The 19851-nt window shown below is 41.1% G+C and overlaps 1 protein-coding gene across 1 annotated transcript in view; it reads left to right on the top strand.

Annotated features, from left to right (window-relative positions):
- The window catches only part of tln2b (talin 2b), a 265448-nt gene that overhangs the window by 109039 nt on the left and 136558 nt on the right, over positions 1–19851 (top strand). The window contains exons 3-7 of the mRNA XM_062991879.1: positions 4676–4819; positions 9552–9649; positions 11668–11797; positions 12097–12249; positions 13937–14079. Coding sequence (XP_062847949.1) covers positions 4684–4819; positions 9552–9649; positions 11668–11797; positions 12097–12249; positions 13937–14079 — 660 coding nt within the window. The 5' untranslated portion in view covers positions 4676–4683. The remainder of the gene's footprint in view (positions 1–4675; positions 4820–9551; positions 9650–11667; positions 11798–12096; positions 12250–13936; positions 14080–19851) is intronic.

Consider the following 19851-nt stretch of genomic DNA (forward strand, 5'->3'; position numbering starts at 1 on the left):
TTTATTAAAAAGTTGTAGTCTTTTAATCATTCATTCATTCACACTCCTTTAAATAACACATCTTAGAAAGCTACCTACCATATCATTAGAGCCTGTTAGTACCAAATATAAATAGTTGACTTTGGTACTAGACTGGTGGCCAGTGGGAAAGGCTCTGCGTTTTGTAGTTACAAAGTTCTGATGCCTACTAAAAAACTAATATATTTACCCTAATAAGTCAAGACATAAGGATCACCTTCCTAATATGCTGTGAAAATAGCTGAGACATGGACATCTGAAGGACTCCTGTGGTATCCAGTACCAGGATATTACCAGCAGCTCCTTCAGCTTCTATACATTCTGAGGTGGATCGTACTACAGTGCACCCAGGTATCATCTGTTCTGTGAGTAAATGATACCCGTGTCTAGCCATCCACTTGATGCTGGAGAAAACAGGATTTGTAAGATCAGTCAAGCTTCTTTCATGACTCTTGTTCTGATACCTGCGTGGCTGTTGGAAGTGCTAGCAGGAATTTGCATGGGCACTTTCACTGGCCTGCAATTTTGCAGTTGTGATCAACACCAATCAGTCTTTTGAATCAACATTCAATAGATTTACTACAAGTGACTTTTATTATCACATGTAACCCTAGCATGATCATGGAATTTTGATACGATGAAAGACTTTGCAAGAGTAAACTAGCAAAACGTTTATGACTCGCAGACAGTGACCAAAGGCAATTATCTGACCCAGGTTTCCAGGACCCTGAAGATGTAGGGCACCCAAACTACTTGCTGTGCCTTTGTCTTGTTCGCAGTGTGTCTTTTGACTAGACTAGATGGGAAGGTCAGCTTGGTGTTGTCCTGGATAACCAGCTGACCTTCTTTTCTCATGTAGCCAACGTGACAAGATCGTTAAGAGTTAACCCTTGCAGCTCATTCAAAATGCAGCTGCTCGCCTGGTTTTTAACCAGCCCAAACACTGCCACATCACCCCACTGCTGCGTTCCCTTCACTGGCTTCCTGTAGCTGCACGCATTCAGTTTAAAACACTGATGCTCGCCTACAAAGCCATAAATGGTCCAGCCCTAAGATATCTTCGAGGTCAAATAAAACTCCACTCCGCAACCTCCGAGCCACCAGTCTCGCTCGACTTGATCTTCCATCCAGAACTCGAGGAAAACAAGCATCAAGGCTCTTCTCTGTACTTGCACCCAAGTGGTGGAACGAGCTACCCTTGTCTGTTCGAACATCTGAATCTCTCGCTGTCTTTAAAAGACGATTAAAAACCCACCACTTTACTAAGCACTTAAACTTACGTACTTACTAACGCTCTTATTCATTTCTTGCAGAAAAAAAACAATTCTAACAGGGTTTTAGCAGATTGTATTATTGGACTGTTGTCTACTTAAACTCAAGTAAGGTAATGTTCACTATGGAAGCACTTCTGTAAGTTGCTCTGGATAAGAGCGTCTGCTAAATGCCGAAAATGTAAATGTAAATGTAGATGGTCAAAATATGTATATAACTAAACATGAGTTTGCTGGACATTCCATTCCAAAAACATTAACATGGACTATAACAAAACCACAGGCAGCTATAACTCCTTAACTCTTCTTAAAGGATTTCTGCCAGATTTGGGAGTGTGTCTGTAGAAATCTGGGCCTATTTAGTCATAATAGATTACCACAGTCAGGCAATAATGTTGGATGACATGCACTTCAATAGACTTTTATGGACCACATGTCCACATGTTTCGTGAACAGAGATACCATCATGCTGGAATAACAGATTTTATACACCTGTAGTTAATCCATATGGTTGAAACACCTGAACTCAATAATAAGGAAGGGAGTCTACTTAATATCATCCAGCCTTAGTACTTCAGGAAAAAGGTTGTGGACCACTGCATGGTTGCCCACACGGCTATCTCAGTGTGAATCTCTTCTGTACGGCTGGTTACATTACCTGATCTTACATGAATGTCAGACAGGAAGGAGTGTTCTCCTCTCTAACACTCTTATTTATTCTGAGACACATTTGTTCTGTAAGGGATGGCGCCTGAACAGACTCTGCCCCGCTATTGTTGTTGCTGCAAACCACCACACGACAATAAATTCCAGATGGCTTCTGCTTTCCTGACCCAATTGAATTGTCCATATTTACAGCACTCCCAAGGTTTCATGTGTCATTATTTTCCATCTTAAAAGCACAGTTTAATGTTTTCCAGGAGGATATAACGGCATAACCTAATATTTCTCTTGTTCCACCTGTTGTGTCTTTGCATGGGTTAGAGATGCCTTGAAGCGTTCAGCCGAGAGCCACTATAAAGGAGAACTTGCCAAGCGGACATGCTTTGTGCACAAGATGTTAAGAATTTTGTGTCTGCTTTGCTGGCAAATGTCTCTTGTTTTGTCCAAGAATTGGCATGTTCTCCCTGTGTCTGTTTAAGATTCCTCTTGGTAGTCCAATTTCCTCCCACCTGTTTATTTATGAGGTGGATTGGTTACTCCTAATGGGATGTATGGGTGGGTAATGAAATAGGTGAGTGTTTTGTGCTTTCATTGGCAAGTCACACCCAGGTTGAGCTGCCCAAGAGCGGTGATTTCAGTAACTGATTTCTATCCACGTGGGTGCAGTCAATCGGTTCCTATTTATATTGGCACTGAGAAGTCACCAGGGTTGCAGTGGGCAAAATTCAAAGGGCGAAAAGCAGGAGACAGGTCGCCAGTCCATCACTTACACACACTCACACCTAGCGCGATTTTAGTATCTCCAGTTTACCTCACTTGCATGTCTTTGGACTGTGGGAGAAAACCGGAGCTTCTGGATGAAAACCAGACAGACATGGGAGAACATGCAAATTCTACACAGAAATGACCCAGAGCTCTCCACCTGGGAAATGAACCCAGGATCTTCTTTCTGTGAGGCGACAGTGCTACCTATGAGTCACTGTGTTGCCATGAGCCACTGTGTCGCCCTTCTCTTAATCAATATTTCAAAAACAGACTGGCATGACTTTTGTACTAGAATGTACCTGAAACTCATCAAGTCAAATGTAATTAATTATATATAAACAGCTAAGTAGTATGAATTTCTAATAATTAACAAGTGGTCAGAGCTATTGTTACATGGCTAAAATGGTCATTGTGATATAGGATGGCAGATGAACAGCTGGTAGGAATGTTTCCCATATTCTGGATTGCTTTGAAGGACTGGGTGGGCATTTTCTCCCCAGCACTGTGTATCACACAAGTTAGCTTTTAAACAGTAAAAAGATAAGCATCCTGTTCTTACTCCTCTACTCTTTTACATGCCATATGGGTTTTGTACTGGCTATGTCAATTTGGAGCTGTGTGTGTCACTGTCCGTCTGCCACTGCATTCCACGTGGGTGTGAAATTTCGGCAGGGCCGGCTAGAAAACGGACTTCACATCTGCTAAATAATGGTTCAGCAGGTCCCCAGTGTGTCTGAGTGCCAGTAAGAGAATCGGCAAGAGGCATTATCTGTGTGTGGGTGTGTGTGTGGGTGTGTGTGTGTGGGTGATGGCACTGAGAGGATACAGTCATTCATTGGACTGACCCATCCACAAATCCATTATCAGGGAAGTTTGTCTCGCTCTGTGATTATTTCCACCACTAGTGCTTGATGCAACTGCGTCAGATTACTCATTTCATCCAGAGCATTGTCACACTGAGTCATTTTATCGCCTCTCTCTCACACATTTGTAAAGAGTGGTGATTTAATATGAGAGCTGGAAACCTTTTTAAGGCTAATTTAACAGTAGTGGCCCCCACCCGCAGAGCCTCCTCAGTCTTCACTGATAAGCAGTCAGATATTATTGACCCACTTGACTATGATTTAGTCTTTTTAACTACTTGAATTTTTTAAGCAAGTATTTTGAGTGCTTGCCTTTGTACAGACACCAGGAGGACACCTTTTGCCAATGTACAGTACTTGAAAAATCAGTTGAAGCCTTGTTTCCCAAAGTGGCAAACTTAGCAACTTAGTTATATAAAGCTGTAGGGCAAGCCGTAGCCTAGTGGTTAAGGTACTGAACTAGTAATCAGAAGGTTGCTGGTTCAAGACCCACCACTGCCGGGTTGCTGCTGTTGAGCCCTTGGGCAAGGCCCTTAACCCTCAATTGGGGCAGTGGTAGCCTAGTGGGTAGAGCTTTGGCCTATCAACTATAAGGTTGAGAGTTCGAATCCCAGCTCTGCCAGGTTCCCAATGTTGGGCCCTTGAGCAAGGCCCTTAACCCTCTCTGCTCCAGGGGCGCCGTACTTTTGCTGACCCTGCGCTCTGACCCCAGCTTCCAAACAAGCTGGGATATGTGAAGAAAGAATTTCATTGTACTGTACATCTGTATATGTATATATGACAAGTAAAGGCATTCTTTTTCTTCAATTGCTCAGACTGTATACTGTTACTGTAATGTAAGTCACTTTGGATAAAAGTATCTGCTAAATGCTGAAAATGTAAATGTAAATATAAATGTTAATATATAACTCTTGACTTTTGTATGTTAATAGTTAAATATCCATTAAATGTTTATTATTTGTAATCAGTTTACCTTTTGTGTTCACAGTACTTTGTTACTACACACCTCCAAGTATTCTGTGTTTGCATTTTCGATGTTGCGCATTAGCAATCCTATAATGATGTTTTTGTTTGTTTGTGCTCCTGTTAGAACAGAGGTCAAGATGGTGGCACTGTCGCTGAAGATCTGCGTGCGGCAGTGCAATGTTGTAAAGACGATGCAGTTTGAGCCCTCCACGCCGGTGTATGATGCCTGCCGCATCATCAGAGAGAGGGTTCCCGAGGCCCAGAGCGGACAAGGTCAGACATGGGCTAGTGTTCTCTTATCATGCTTTTCTCGGCCTCTGAAGAAGTGTATATAAAGAAATTCAGCTGATACTGAGGGAGAAAGACCAAATCCAAAACAAAGAATTAAATTTCCAATGTATTTCCATCATTGATTTTTTTTAATGAAGAGTTTAATGCTTTAAATCAAAGTAAAATAAAAAATGGAAACAAGGCCGCCCAGGTGGCGCAGCGGTAAAATACGCTAGCACATCAGAGCTGGGATTTCGAATACATTGTATCGAATCTCAACTCTGCCATCCGGTTGGGCTGGGAAGCAACATGAACAACTATTAGCTGTTGTTCACAGGGTGGGATGAGCCGGACCAGGGTTCCTCATAACTGGTGCAATTACGACCTCTGCTGGCTGATTGATGCCGCCTGTGCAGAGTTGGAAAATAATGCTGACCAGGGTGTGGCTCTCCGTGCACAAGGCATATGAACTCGCCTCGTGCAGGTCAAAAGATGCTGTCAGTACTGCACACATGTCAGTTGCAAAGCTCCTCAGTCAGCAGTGGAGGGTTGGATTGGTAGAGGTGAATCATAACGCAATCAGGGTAACTGGATACGACTAGATTGGGGAGAAAATTGGGGGACGAAATCAGGGAAAAAAAATTTAAACAAGGCAAATGTAAAAATAATTAAAAATAGGTTCAGAAGGAAAAGAAATCTAAGTAATTTGGATTTATTTATTATTAATTTTTTTAATAAAGAGTTTAATGCATCGAATCAAACCAACAGACTACGAGATTAATAATAATCTTATAAAAATTATTAGAATAAACATAAAATAGGGAAAGAAGGCAAATGTTCATGTAAAAATGGAAAACAGGTTCCACAAAAAAAGAAATCTGAATCCAAAAATAGTGTTTTGGATTATTATTATTTTTGCCGTTGTTTATAGTTCGTCACAGAGCTGGGCAGTATGACGGTACATGCGGTATACCGGCTTAAATTCCTTGTACTGTATGGATTTTTTATATGCTGCCATAGAGTAGCACAGTTAATACAACAGCTGTAGACTTCAATAGGCAGCAGATCATATGATATTGTTCACCGCTAAAAGTGCTATGGAGCGCCATGCAGATTAGAGACAGCTCACTTGTTAGCCAGGTAGCGTTAGCATAACAGTATTAACAGATGAGATACATATTTTCTCATCATTTTCTCATCATTTTCACATATTTTCTCGATATGGTGGAAATATATAAATAAATAAAACAGCAAAGAAATGAGCTGTGTCTGCAGTTTTTTTTTGTTCTGACAGTTTAAAACACTATACACCAATGAGGCATAACATTAAAACCACCTCCTTGTTTCTACACTCACTGTCCATTTTATCAGCTCTACTTACCATATAGGAGCACTTTGTAGTTCTACAATTACTGACTGTAGTACATCTATTTCTCTACATACTTTTTTTTTGCCTTTCACCCTGTTCTTCAACAGGACCCCCACAGGACCACCACAGAGCAGGTATTATTTAGGTGGTGGATCATTCTCAGCACTGGTGGTGTGTTAGTGTGTGTGGTGCTGGTATGAGTGGATCAGACACAGCAGCGCTGCTGGAGTTTTCAAATACCGTGTCCACTCACTGTCCACTCTATTAGACACTCCTACCTAGTTATTTCACCTTGTAGATGTAAAGTCAGAGACGATCGCTCGTCCATTGCTGCTGTTTGAGTTGGTCATCTTCTAGACCTTCATCAGTGGTCACAGAATGCTGCTCACAGGGCGCTGTTGGCCGGATATTTTTTGTTGGTGGACTATTCTCAGTCCAGCAGTGGCAGTGAGGCTCATCAAGTCTGTGCTGGATGTAAAGAAAATTCAAAATAACTTCACTCGTTCTGTTTTTGATCAGAAGTAGTAACGTTTCCTTGTATATGGTGATTGTGCGGTCCTTCAGATCTCTATTTTGAGACTATTTTGAGGTTAATAAAAGGGTGCTATTTCTACATTTTTATTTCAGTTTGCCTTAAAGAAAAATTAGGCCACAGCATCTACAGAAGCAAACAACATGATTATTATGTTCATATATCTCTAAACTCACTGCAATGTAATTTTATCTTAATTTCTAATATAATCTATAATATTTTTATTTATTTATTTTTGCACAATAAATGTTATCCAACCAGTACTTTGAGATATATTCTGTTCTTGGTCTATCTGTCTTATTTTTAGCCACTGGGCATTGAGTGTGTAGTGATCCAAGATCCATTGCTGTGCCCTTTAACAGTTAACACTGGCCCCTGCTCAGCTTCACATGATAAGTGCTTTGTGCTATGTTCAGGGAGCATCAAATGCTTTCTCTACTGCAAAGGCAATCCCAGCATTTAGTGCGGCACAACTTTATCAAATTTCTAATATGGTTTGTGGAGCAGTGAGCAAAGTTATTTTTAAAAATAAGTAATTATCAGTCATTTTTAATTTAGAAAACGGTGTACAAGTGTAAATAATTTGTTATTTTTGGTTTGTCATGTAACAGATTTCATACTGGCAGGCTAGTGGGTGGTTTCACCGTATTCCACTGGTTTGAATAATCTGATTTTGAGACAGACCCACAGTGTCCAGGTGTCTTACTTATGAACTCAGGCATAAGATCTCTGGAATGTTTCATGATCAGTAATTGGCATAGAGAAGGGACTTTATTCTTACTAATCTGCTAAAATTTTAGAGCAGTAGAAAATTTGCAGTGGTGTTAAACCTAATGTTCAAGTCACTCATGATGATCTCCATGGCTGTAAGAGACAGTGTTCCAAAACACCATTGCTGCACCGGCCTGAGAGCTCACTTCCTATTCTGGGGGCAGCTTTGTTCCTTGCTAACTTGAAGTGTGACATCCAATTACATAATAGTCAGTGTTGCCTTAGACAGAAGGGACTGTACGTCATAAGTACGCTAACAAGGGCCTTGATGACACAAGGTAGGCGTTTTACTACAGGTTTAGACAGTATTCATATTTGTACTTCAGCAGGAACAGAAGCGATGATGCAAACAGCAGCTTATTTTCTCTTTGTAGATGGCTCATCGCTCTGGGCTGGAAATAACTGTGTATAGGCAATTGATGTAGCAATAAAGTGGATACTTTTGAGCTTTACTCGGCAGAATATCTCCTACACCTGCAGGATTTAAGGTGTAGAATGCATAAGGTGAAAATGTAGACAGATTATATCTTTAAGATCTTTGATATTTGGGCCTGGGCTCCCTTGAATTTCCTTGACGTGTTTGCCATGCTGTCATATTCCTGCCATCTACAATGGCCAATGTCTATCCTTTGGTCTGGTACGTGCTAAATTGCAGTTTGTTGTGTCTGGGGCTGCATGCCCATGCTGACCCCTGTCCACCACCAAAAGCGACAACAGTGGGCACGTGAGCATCGGAACTGGACCACAGACCAATGGAAGGAGGTGGCCTGGCCTGATGAATCATGTTTTTTTTACATCACATGGATGGCCGGGTGCATGTGCGTCGCTTACCTGGGGAACACATGGCACCAGGATGCACTATGGGAAGAAGGCAAGCCAGCAGAGGCAGTGTGATGCTTTGGGCAATTTTCTGCTGGGAAACCTTGGGTCCTGCCGTCCATGTGGAAGTTACTTTGACACGTACCACCTACCTAAGCACTGTTGCAGACCATGTACACCCTTTCATGGAAACGGTATTCCCTGATGGCTGTGGCCTCTTTCAGCAGGATAATGCACCCTGCCACAAAGCAAAAATGGTTCAGAAATGGTTTGAGGAGCACGAGTTTGAGGTGTTGACTTGGCCTCCAAATTCCCCAGATCTCAATCCAGTCGAGCATCTGTGGGATGTGCTGGACAAACAAGTCCGATCCTTGGAGGCCCCACCTCACAACTTACAGGAGTTAAAGGATCTGCTGCTAACATCTTGGTGCCAGATACCACAGCACACCTTCAGGGGTCTAGTGGAGTCCATGTCTTGAAGGGTCAAGGCTGTTTTGGCAGCAACAGGGGACCAACACAATATTAGGAAGGTCGTCATAATGTTATGCCTGATTGGTGTATCTTACTATTTAGGTATTTTTTGGATGGCATTTAAATTGTTAAATTAATTAATACATTTAAAAAAGTAAAATGCTTATCCCTACTGTCAATGGGCTGCTCTTTAGGTCTATTTCAGAGTAATCTTGATGGATTCAGACTTCAGAAGGCTAGCAGAAGGGATAAAAATCTGTTTCACCACCACATGTGACTTACTTGATCTTGCTCTTTTTCTTCTGTTCTTTTTCTCCACTCCGATTATCACACCAACAGCTATAAAGTCAAACATCATAGACTCAGTGTTTATAAAGGTTTGCTGGGTCTTTCCTGGTCTTGAGGGATGGGATGTTGACAGTGCAGGAAGTGTGGTTTTGGCTGAGACAGGAGTATATCCACTCTCTGTACAGTTATTAGACTCCTGAGGTGATTTATAATACTCTTGTGCTGTGTGGCTAACAGGATTGCTTCATCCAGCCACAATGAATTGGATTTTCTTATCAATGTCAGTTTCCTGCAGGGACAAATTATGTTGTGTTTAGAGTAAAGCTACCTCTATTTCATTAACTTCATCAATAAAGTGTAGTCGTTTGTGTGTGATAGCTTGAGTATATGAAATAAGCTGACTAGCATTAACCCTATGGTGTAATTATATGATGTCTTCTTATTGGTCTGACAAATTACTACTTTTTATTATTTCTGTGTTTCAGCATCAGATTATGGCCTGTTTTTGTCAGATGATGACCCCAGGAAGGGAATCTGGTTGGAATCGGGGCGTACACTGGATTACTACATGCTTCGGAATGGGGTAAAACACTTCATTACATACAGTAAGAAATAAACCATATCACCATATCAAAAAATACATTTGGCAGGGTGGTGTAATGTGGCCACACCAAAGGTAATTCTATTTAATAAAAGCATATCTAAGTGCTTCATTTCACTTAGCTTTATGTTGACATGCCAACAATTATAATCATTGCTTTTATTTAATGTCAAGCAGAATTGTACAGTACAGACTTTGGCCAATAAACTATGCCCATTTCTGCAATTAAATCCTGCATTTATTATAAATTTCACAAGTCTTATGAAATGTCTTATGAAAACTTTGCCAGTTTTTTCAATTGATAATCAGCTGTCATTAGTTAATAATTAACTGAGTACCAACAGGCTTATAGCGACCCATTACAATATAAACCACATCCCAGAGTTTCATATCAGCAAATCTTTAAGCTTTATTTTAATGACAAAGAGCATAGTCAGCATAGCAGTAATGTAATGCAGGCAAGACATAAACACTGTAAGAACCAGTTCAGCTTATTATAAGTGCTTACTAAACATTCTAATCATGAAGATACAGTGTAGTTAGTATAAGATGATGAGATTTTTTTTTTCTTTATAGTAGGACATGATTCAAAGAAGGAAATAATAACAAAGATCTGTATGTGTGCAGTTCACCATGACACAAAACAGCTTCCATTTGTCTTCTATTTTATTGCCACGTAATGCTGCTTGCGCCTTGACCAGACCAATTGAAGCAGCGCCAGATCATAACACTGCCTCCAGAGGCTTGTATAGTTGGCACTGTACATGAAGGGTGCATGTGCTTTTCTTCTTATCCTGACACGCCCTTTGCTCTGCAACAGGGTGAACATGGAATCATCAAACCATATGAGTCCATATGAATCATCAAACCAGAGTCCAATTTGGCAAACTGAAGCCCTATGTTCTTGTTTTGACCACTTAGTTCAGTCCCAATTCTTTGAGTTCTCATTACGTTGTGCATGTGGAAAGGCTTTCCGACAGCTCACCACTATCCTTTCAAGATTTAATACCAAATTAGACTTAACCCAGTTCTTAACCCAGTTCCTGTCATGGAGTTGTTTTCTTTGCTTGATGTAGGTCAATAAGTTGTCCCTTCTGAAACTTAGTAACATCTTCCACGATCATGGGATATGTCTTTGTTGTTCAAGAAATGTGAAGCTCATTTTTGGCTTAAAAGAATTGTCTTCTGAATCATATTATTCACTGTAGTAATCATTCAATCAAAGACACTTGCATATTTGTTTAATCCAAACATTGCCTTCTTTTTTGACTAGGCATTGTATCTATTGACCACTAACTTTCCATATTTGCTCAATTATTGGACTGGATAGGTATGAAAAGTTCTAATATATATCTGTTTATTGGTTTAGGGTGGCACGGTGGCTCAGTGGGTAGAACTGTTGCCTCACAACCAGGCATGGCGGTCCGGGTCCTTTCTGTGCGGAGTTTGCATGTTCTCTCCGTGTATGTGTGGGTTTCCTCTGGGAGCTCTAGTTTCCTCCCACAGTCCACAAACATGCAGTCAGGTTAATTGGAGACACTGAATTGCCCTATAGGTGAATGGGTATGTGTGTCTGCCCTGCGATGTACTGGCGCCCCGTCAGGGTGTTACTGTGTGCCCTGCGCCCATTAAAAAGCTGGGATACCATGCAACCCTAATTGGATGAGCGGTTAAGAAAGTGAGTGAGTGAGTAAGTGTTTATTGGTTTCTTTATGACATTGATTAATTCCATACTGTTTTATGTTCTGTGGTTGTACGGTCTCCTTGATATTTTTGAGAGGCACTTATAAATCAAATGTTTTTGTTATTACTATTATTTATTTTTTTACTAGCTATAAAATCAAATATAGTCATACTGCAGCTGCTAATTACTGCACTGAAGCACTTACACTAAGATGACCTTAAATCTGAGTCCTCCTTCCCCAAACACTAAACAAAAGCAAGTAAAATTAGTTAGTCTTGGTTTCATCTGTAGTGTTTACTCTGTCTCACTTCCACAGGATGTCTTGGAGTACAAGAAAAAACAAAAGCCACAAAAGATTAAAATGCTGGATGGAGCCATTAAGACCATCATGGTGGACGACTCTAAAACTGTAGGGGAGCTCCTCGTCACTATATGCAGTAGAATAGGTATAGTTTTTGTCCTTATCTTTCTCTTCTTCTGCCTGGGGTGTTGTCTCTTGTATTTAAGAAGAACAACAATAATAATAATAATAAAAAAATTTAACAACACCTTCTGTTCATCCTGAAAGCTTTTTGATTTATTTTTAGTTTATCTTTCTGCTATTTGCTTAAGACTCGATGCTTGTTCTATTAGTGCCACTGAGAGAAGGAATTGAGAGAAGGAATGAATAAAAAGAGAAAAAAAGTGTCAGTATCGGGGATATCTTTACTGTTTTTCTTACATTTTCCTTTGGTTTCTTTCGTAGGAATAACAAACTACGAGGAGTACTCTCTGATCCAGGAGCAGGGAGAGGACAAGAAGGAAGATGGAATGGGCACACTGAAGAAGGAGCGGACTCTGCTCCGAGATGAAAGAAAAATGGAGAAACTCAAAGCCAAACTTCACACAGATGATGACTGTGAGTCTGAACAAAGTTCCTATAGTAACAAAGTATGTTTACTTAGAAGCTGTTTTAGCAACAACCTTGACTTAAATCTTTTTTTACTTCATTTTTTTGGCTAGAATAACACACTTAAACCATATTTTGGAAGCTGCTGTTTTTATGCCAAATTCCAAAATTCCAGTATGTAGGGTCCAATATAGTGACATACATCGATCAGCCATAACATTAAAACCACCTCCTTGTTTCGACACACATTGTCAATGTTATCAGCTCCACTTACCACATAGAAGGACTTTGTAGTTCTACAATTACTGACTGTAGTCCATATGTTTCTCTGCATGCTTTGTTAGCCCCCTTTCATGCTGTTCTTCAATGGTCAGGACCACTACAGACCAGGTATTATTTGGGTGGTGGATCATTCTCAACACTGCAGTGACAATGACATGGTGGTGGTATGTTAGTGTGTGTTGTGCTGGTATGAGTGGATAAGATAAGCAATAGATGAGCGATCGTCTCTGACTTTACATCTACAAGGTGGACCAAGTAGGTAGGAGTGTCTAATAGAGTGGACAGTGAGTGGACACGGTATTTAAAAACTCCAGCAGCACTGCTGTGTCTGATCCACTCATACCAGCACAACACACACTAACACACCACCACCATGTCAGTGTCACAGCAGTGCTGAGGATGATCCACCACCTAAATAATAGCTGCTCTGTGGTGGTCCTGACCCTTGATGAACTGGGTGAAAGCAGGCTAAAAAGGCATGTAGAGAAACAGATTGACTACAGTCAGTTATTGTAGAACTACAAAGTGCTTCTATATGGTAAGTGGAGCTGATCAAATGAACAGTGAGTGTAGAAACAAGGAGATGGTTTTAATGTTATGGCTGGTCAGTGTATACACCCATGGTAGTACAATGTGTAGTCTTTTTGGACTTACCCAGCCAGCTAAGCGTTATATCATTATCAATTATCCAAACTTCCAAAGGTTTTAGTTAGTCACTTAGACTTTTTACAGCCTCCCAAACCCAGTTTGACCCCCTCTCAGTTCTCTCGCTGCTTATATCACTTCTGTGCTGGCAAAGGAGGGCTGAAACTATCACATGTCTCATCTGACACTGGTTGCATCTTTCCACCTGCCAGAGACAGTCTCATAGAACCGTATTGTTCACTACACTAGGAACTCTTGTGAACCCACCATGAGTGCAAGTTCGAGGCCCAGCAATGAGACCCCTTCACCTTCCCTCCTCTTAATGTGCTCTTATAAAAGTGCTTGTTTGAGTGCCCAGCTGGTTTAATAGCACCTTCTTGACTTGAAATCTGACCGGATGTTGAGATCTGAGCATTTACAGGCTAGTGCTTTAGACTACTGTGCCACATGTGCGCCCATAGTCTATTTTTACAGTACATTTTCATAAAGCAGTGTTTTATACAGTTCTATACTGTTTACACACACACACACACACACACACACAGACATTTTTATGGAAGTTTTAAAGTGCTATGCTGACATTAAGCCTTCTGAGCTGAATATTGCAGAGAAGCATCCATTAACAGTTTCTACAAAAACTTCTTATAAATCAAACTTTTCTCACATTGCAGTGCTTTCTTTCTCCACTCGGTTATACAGTTAGAAAAAAAAAGCATTTATTATTGTCATTTTCATTAACAGTTGTTTTATCCACATGTTTTTCAAACAGTAAACTGGCTGGACCACAGTCGGACGTTTCGAGAGCAGGGAGTGGAAGAGAGTGAGACGCTGTTGCTCAGAAGAAAGTTTTTCTACTCTGACCAGAACGTGGACTCCCGAGACCCTGTACAGCTAAACCTGCTTTATGTACAGGTCAGATCACCATTGCTAATTTAGACTGAGTTAGATGGGGGAGCAATCAGAAGTGTACAAATGATTTATACACGGACAGTATTAACGCATTCAAAATAACTTTTCCATGGTAGAAATGTTTGGTCATCATGCACAGTGCCATGTTTAGTAAAAACCAAGAACAGCGTGTCACCACAAACACTTCACACCAACTCAAGCTTGATGGTGGAGAAATTATAATCTGTGCAGCTATAGGTCCTGGGAAAATTACAGTCTTGAAGGCAGTCATCTTTAATTAATATAATTTACATTTTCAGCATTTAGCAGACGTCTTTATCCAAAGTGACTTACATTACAGTTAAAGTATAAAGTCAGTAAAGTGAGCAATTGGGGGTTAAGGGTCTTGCTCAAGGGCCCAACAGCAGCAACCTGGCAGTGGTGGGGCTTGAATCAGCGACCATCTGATTACTAGTCCAGTACCTTAACCAGTAGGCTACGGCTTGCGCTTAGTCAATATCAGAATATTCCTAAGACTGAGTTGAGGTGTTAAACTGGGCTAAAATTGGGTCATTCAACAGGACGATGATCCCAAGCACACTAATCAAGGTGCTGAAACAGCCAAGTCAAAGTCCATACCTCAACCCCCATTGAGTTGCTGTGGGGGATCTGTTGTAAAGATAATGTGAGCATTAATAAATTAAATATAAGTTATTTTTGATAAAGATTGTTCTACATGCTTCTGAATTAAATGTATATCCTTTTTTCCACCTGGTTTCTGAAAGTTGGTTTACATTTTTAGAAGAAGACTACACAGTAGGTTATTTGTCTGTGTATTAAAGTTAGTTAGGACTGCACAATTATTTAAATTGATAAAAACATCAAAACTGGGTCGTTTCCATTTCCTGTGGCTGCATGTATTATTGCCAGGAAATAAATACTTATTTGTTTGCATTTATGAAAAGTATTTTTGTGGACTACAAGCATAAGGTTGTAGAATATTGTGTGATTTTAAAGTGAATATGAGCACTTTTAAAACAAAAACAAAAGTAGTTAAATACTTGCCTTTACCATTTTTAGTAAAACATGGAACAGTATCTTGTGTAATCTGAAAGAGGAAGAAATAAAAACCAACACTAAGTATACCAGTGAAGCATAGATGGACATGTTAAGTGTTATTTACCCCAAACAAATGTACAATCCAATTTAAGCAACTGAGATGGTGGAGGGGCTTGAATCTTAAAGCATCTCATCACCTTTTCCATTCCATAGCATATACTGAAAGAACAACAGCCTATGGAAGCTGTGTTTCATTTCCTTTTAGATTATTGTAATTTTGGCTGAACGGTGGCTCGGTGGGTAGCACTGGCTCCTCACAGCAAGAAGGTCCTGGGTTTGATTTCCAGGTGGAGCAGTTTGGTCCTTTCTGTATGGAGTTTGCATGTTCTTTCCATGTCTGTGTGGGTTTCCTTTGAATGCTCCGGTTTTTCTCCCACAGTCCAAAGACATGCAGTCAGGTTAATTGGAGATACTAAAATTGCCTTAGGTGTGTGAGTGTGTGTGTGTTTGTGTGTGGGGCGGCACTGTGGCTAAGTGGGTAGCACTGTCGCCTCACAACAAGAAGGTCCTGGGTTCGATCACCAGGTGGGAGGGTTCGGGTCCTTTCTGTGGTGAGTTTGCATGTTCTCCCTGTGTCTGCGTGGGTTTCCTCTGGGAGCTCCGGTTTCCTCCCACAGTCCAAAAAACATGGTCAGGTTAGTTGGAGACACTGAATTGCCCTTTAGGTGAATGGGTGTGTGTATGAGAGTGAGTGTATGTGATGCCCTGCGATGCCTTGCGATGGACTGGCGCCCTGTCCAGGATGTTACTGTGTGCCTTGCGCCCATTGAAAAGCTGGGATAGGCTCCAGCACCCCCTCGCGACCCTAATTAGATAAGCGGTTAAGAAAGTGAGTTAGTGACTGAGTGTTTGTGGATCTGTCCAGGGTGTTTCGTGCCTTTTGCTTAGTAAATTGGACCCACAGCAACCCTGAATAGGATGAAGCGGTGGTAAAACAGACAATGAATGAATTATTGTGTTTTTATTGTTTAGATGGCACAGCTGGCCCTTCTCTGAAGTACACCAGATATATTAGTATAAATATTTAACATAAAATCCTTCTCCCTTCATTTTGTCTTCTAGCTGTGATGGCAGTGAGACTTTCATTTGGGAGAAAATGATACAGAGATGATGAGTGATAATGATTTAAAGTGTAAACAGCTATAAAACAAAATATCATCAGGATTTGAAAGCGAGCAAGCACCAGATGTAAACAGGATGAGAGATTAAGCTAAAGATTGCTTAGAAATTCCTTTAATTAGCAAGTGTTTGTTTCGAGCCTTTCATGAGTAAGCGTTCAGACACACTAATACCGTACACATATACAGACACCCACCCACATCCACACAGTGTTTGTACACATTCGGAAAGAAAGATGGCTCACTCTGTCTTCTCACCCCCATTGTGTCTGGTTTCCACTCTCGAAGAGTCATGTGGAGTCAGTGTAGAACACACCCACATTGATTAACTCAGAGGATAGAAACACACACACACACATACAGGCCTGAACAGTTGTAAGCAGCTCATAGTTAATTAGCAAGAGCACGGCGGCTCGTTGGGTAGCACGGTTACCTCACAGCAAGAACATCCTGGGTTTGATTCGCAGGTGGAGTGCTCCGAGACCTTTTTGTATAGGTTGGCATGTTCTCCCCTGTCTGTGTGGGTTTCCTCTCACAGTCCAAAGACTGTAACTACCTGTCCTGTCATGAATGTAACCAAAGTGTAAAACATGACTGTAAAGTCCTAATAAACAAATAAATGTTAAATAACTGTCCGGGCGGCACGGTGGCTCAGTGGGTAGCACTGTCGCTTAACAGCAAGAAGGTCATAGGTTCGATCCCCAGGTGGAGTGGTCAGAGTCCCTTCTGTGTGGATTTTGCATGTTCTCCCCGTGTCTGTGTGGGTTTCCTTTGGGTATTCCAGTTTCCTACCACAGTCCAAAAACATGCAAGTGGGGTGAATTTCAGATACAAAATTGTCCCTGACTGTTTGACATTAAAAATGTAAACTGATGAATCTTGTGTAATGAGTAACTACCTGTCTTGTCATAAATGTAACCAAAGTGTGTAAAACATGACATTAAAATCCTAATAAATAGAGCTGCTCAGGTGGCGCAGCGGTAAAAACACACGCTGGAACCAGAGCTGCCGGCTAAGGCCGAGCGGCCACATGAACAACGATTGGCCTGTTGTTCAGGTATGGGCGGGACTAAGCCGGATGGGGTCTCTCTCTCATGACTGGTGCAATTACGACCTCTGCTGGCTGATTGATGGCGCCTGCACAGAGATGAGAAAAGAGTGCTCTCAGGGTGTGTCCCTCCATACACAGTGCTGAGCTGCACTGCACTCGTCAAAGTGTAGGTGATAAGATGCATACGGCATGCTGCCCACGTGTCGGAGGGGGCGTGGGTTAGCTTAATTCTCCTCAATCAGAGCAGGGATCGGCACTGGTGGAGAGGAAGCATGGCGCAATTGGGCAATTGGACGGGCTAAAAAGGGAGAAAAAGGGGAGAAAATGCATAAAAATGGCTAGCTTCTTGTTCCTCTGAGTGGGTCAGTATAATCGGTGCATGTGGGAGGTTGTATGTCCTGATTGGTGGACCTCCTCCTGCATGAGCTTAACTGTTTATTCATGATGTAATGCTTCTGTAACCTAATCACCCACTCAATCACCGCTTAAATCCTGCCAAGTCTGCTCACACACCACCCAGTGTATATGCATATGAGCCTGTGTCTGTGTTTGTGCGCAGATGAGTTTTAATGTGTGTGTGCGTGTGTACATTTTGGCTCGACCTTGTGGTTCAAATTACACTGGCTGATTTGCTTTGTTGTATAGCCAAACTCATTCACAATGCATGAATACACCATCCTCTGCTGTCTATGCCTTTACATACACAGTCATTGTATTGTACGCTTTAAAAAATATATATCTAATTCACCCACCCTCAGAAAGTCTGAATAGTCACAATTATGAAATGATAAGCAACGATTCTCAAAGTTTTTGTTGTTGACTTTATTCCTTGTTGTATTGTATTTTCTAATGTACCTTGAACACTTACACTTTTGAACTTTTAAGTTTGTTACAAACATCACAGCAAATACAGCTATTAAACATCAAAGAAGTTACAAAAAGTTCATCATGGCCTGAGATTATATATCACTGGTATTTACTTACATCTATAAGGTCATTGATAATACAACCCCAAATCATAAAAAGTTGGGACAGCATGGAAAATGCAAATAATAAAAAACATACTTAGTTTCTTACATTTACTTTGACTTTTATTTGATTGCAGACAGGATGAACATTATTAATAAACATCCATTGTAGCATTTCAGGCCTGCAACACATTCCAAAAAAAAGTAGGGACAGTAAAGCATTTACCACTTAGTAATGTTACTATTCCTTTCCACCACACTTAAAAGGCGTTTTGGCACCGAGGAGACCAAGTGATTTAGTGTTTCAGCTTTTATTTTGTCCCATTCTTTCTGCAAACACGTCTTAAGATGTGCAACAGTACGGGGTCGTAATTGTGGTATTTTTTGTTTCAAAATTCTCCACACTTTCTCTATTGGGGACAGGTCAGGAATGCAGCCAGACCAGTCCAGTACCCGTACCCTCTTTTTCCGCAGCCATGCCTTTGTAATGTGTGCTGCATGTGGTTTTGCATTGTCTTGTCGAAAAATACATGGACGTCCCTGGAACAGATGACGTCTTGAAGGCAGCATATGTTGCTCTAAGATCTCAATGTACTTTTCTGCATTAATGCTGCCATCACAGAAGTGTAAATGACCTTTGCCAAGCGCACTGATACAGCCCCATACCATGACAGACGCTGGCTTTTGGACTAGCTGATAACAGTCTGGATGATCCTTTTCGTTTTTGTTCTGAAGCACACGGCTGGAATGCTGATTCATGTGACCACAATACACGTTTCCACTGTGTGATTGACCATCCTGGATGCCTCAGAGACCAGAGATGTTGATGCCGCTTCTGGACATGGTTAACATAAGGCTTCTTTATTTGCACAGTAAAGTTTTAAGTGGCATTTGTGCATGTAACTCTGTATTGTAGAGCTTGACAAAGGTTTGCCAAAGTAATCCCTTGCCCATGTGGTTATATCAGCTGTTGTTGAGTGGCGGTTCTTGATGCAGTGCCGTCCGAGGGATCGAGGATAACAGGCGTTCAGCTTAAGCTTGCGCCTTTGGCCTATCTATCTATCTATCTATCTATCTATCTATCTATCTATCTATCTATCTATCTATCTATCTATCTATCTATCTATCTATCTATCTATCTATCTATCTATCTATCTATCTATCTATCTATCTATCTATCTAAAAGTGGTATTATGGAACTCATTATGGAATTAATCTCCCCGACCAGTTATGTCTAGAGGAGGATGGGATAGCCTGGTCACAGCATTGCCACTGTTGATTGCCAAAGCAGACCTGGTGAAGCTGAGGCTGTAAGATTTTGGCCTAAAATTGTTTGCCATTGTGTTTTAATGAACAATTTAGCCAACCCTAGCTTATAGTTTGGTTGCAGACACTGCAGAGCTCAAACCCGACAGCGAAAAGCGGTAGTCCATCACACGCCCCCTCCGACATTCGCTTAGTTCACAACTATTTTATCACATATGGAGAGTTACACCTTACTACACATGAATCAGTTAGGAGCCTGTTTGACCATATACTC

This window comes from Trichomycterus rosablanca, chromosome 1, assembly GCF_030014385.1.
Source record: "Trichomycterus rosablanca isolate fTriRos1 chromosome 1, fTriRos1.hap1, whole genome shotgun sequence".
Classification (NCBI taxonomy): Eukaryota; Metazoa; Chordata; class Actinopteri; order Siluriformes; family Trichomycteridae; genus Trichomycterus; species Trichomycterus rosablanca.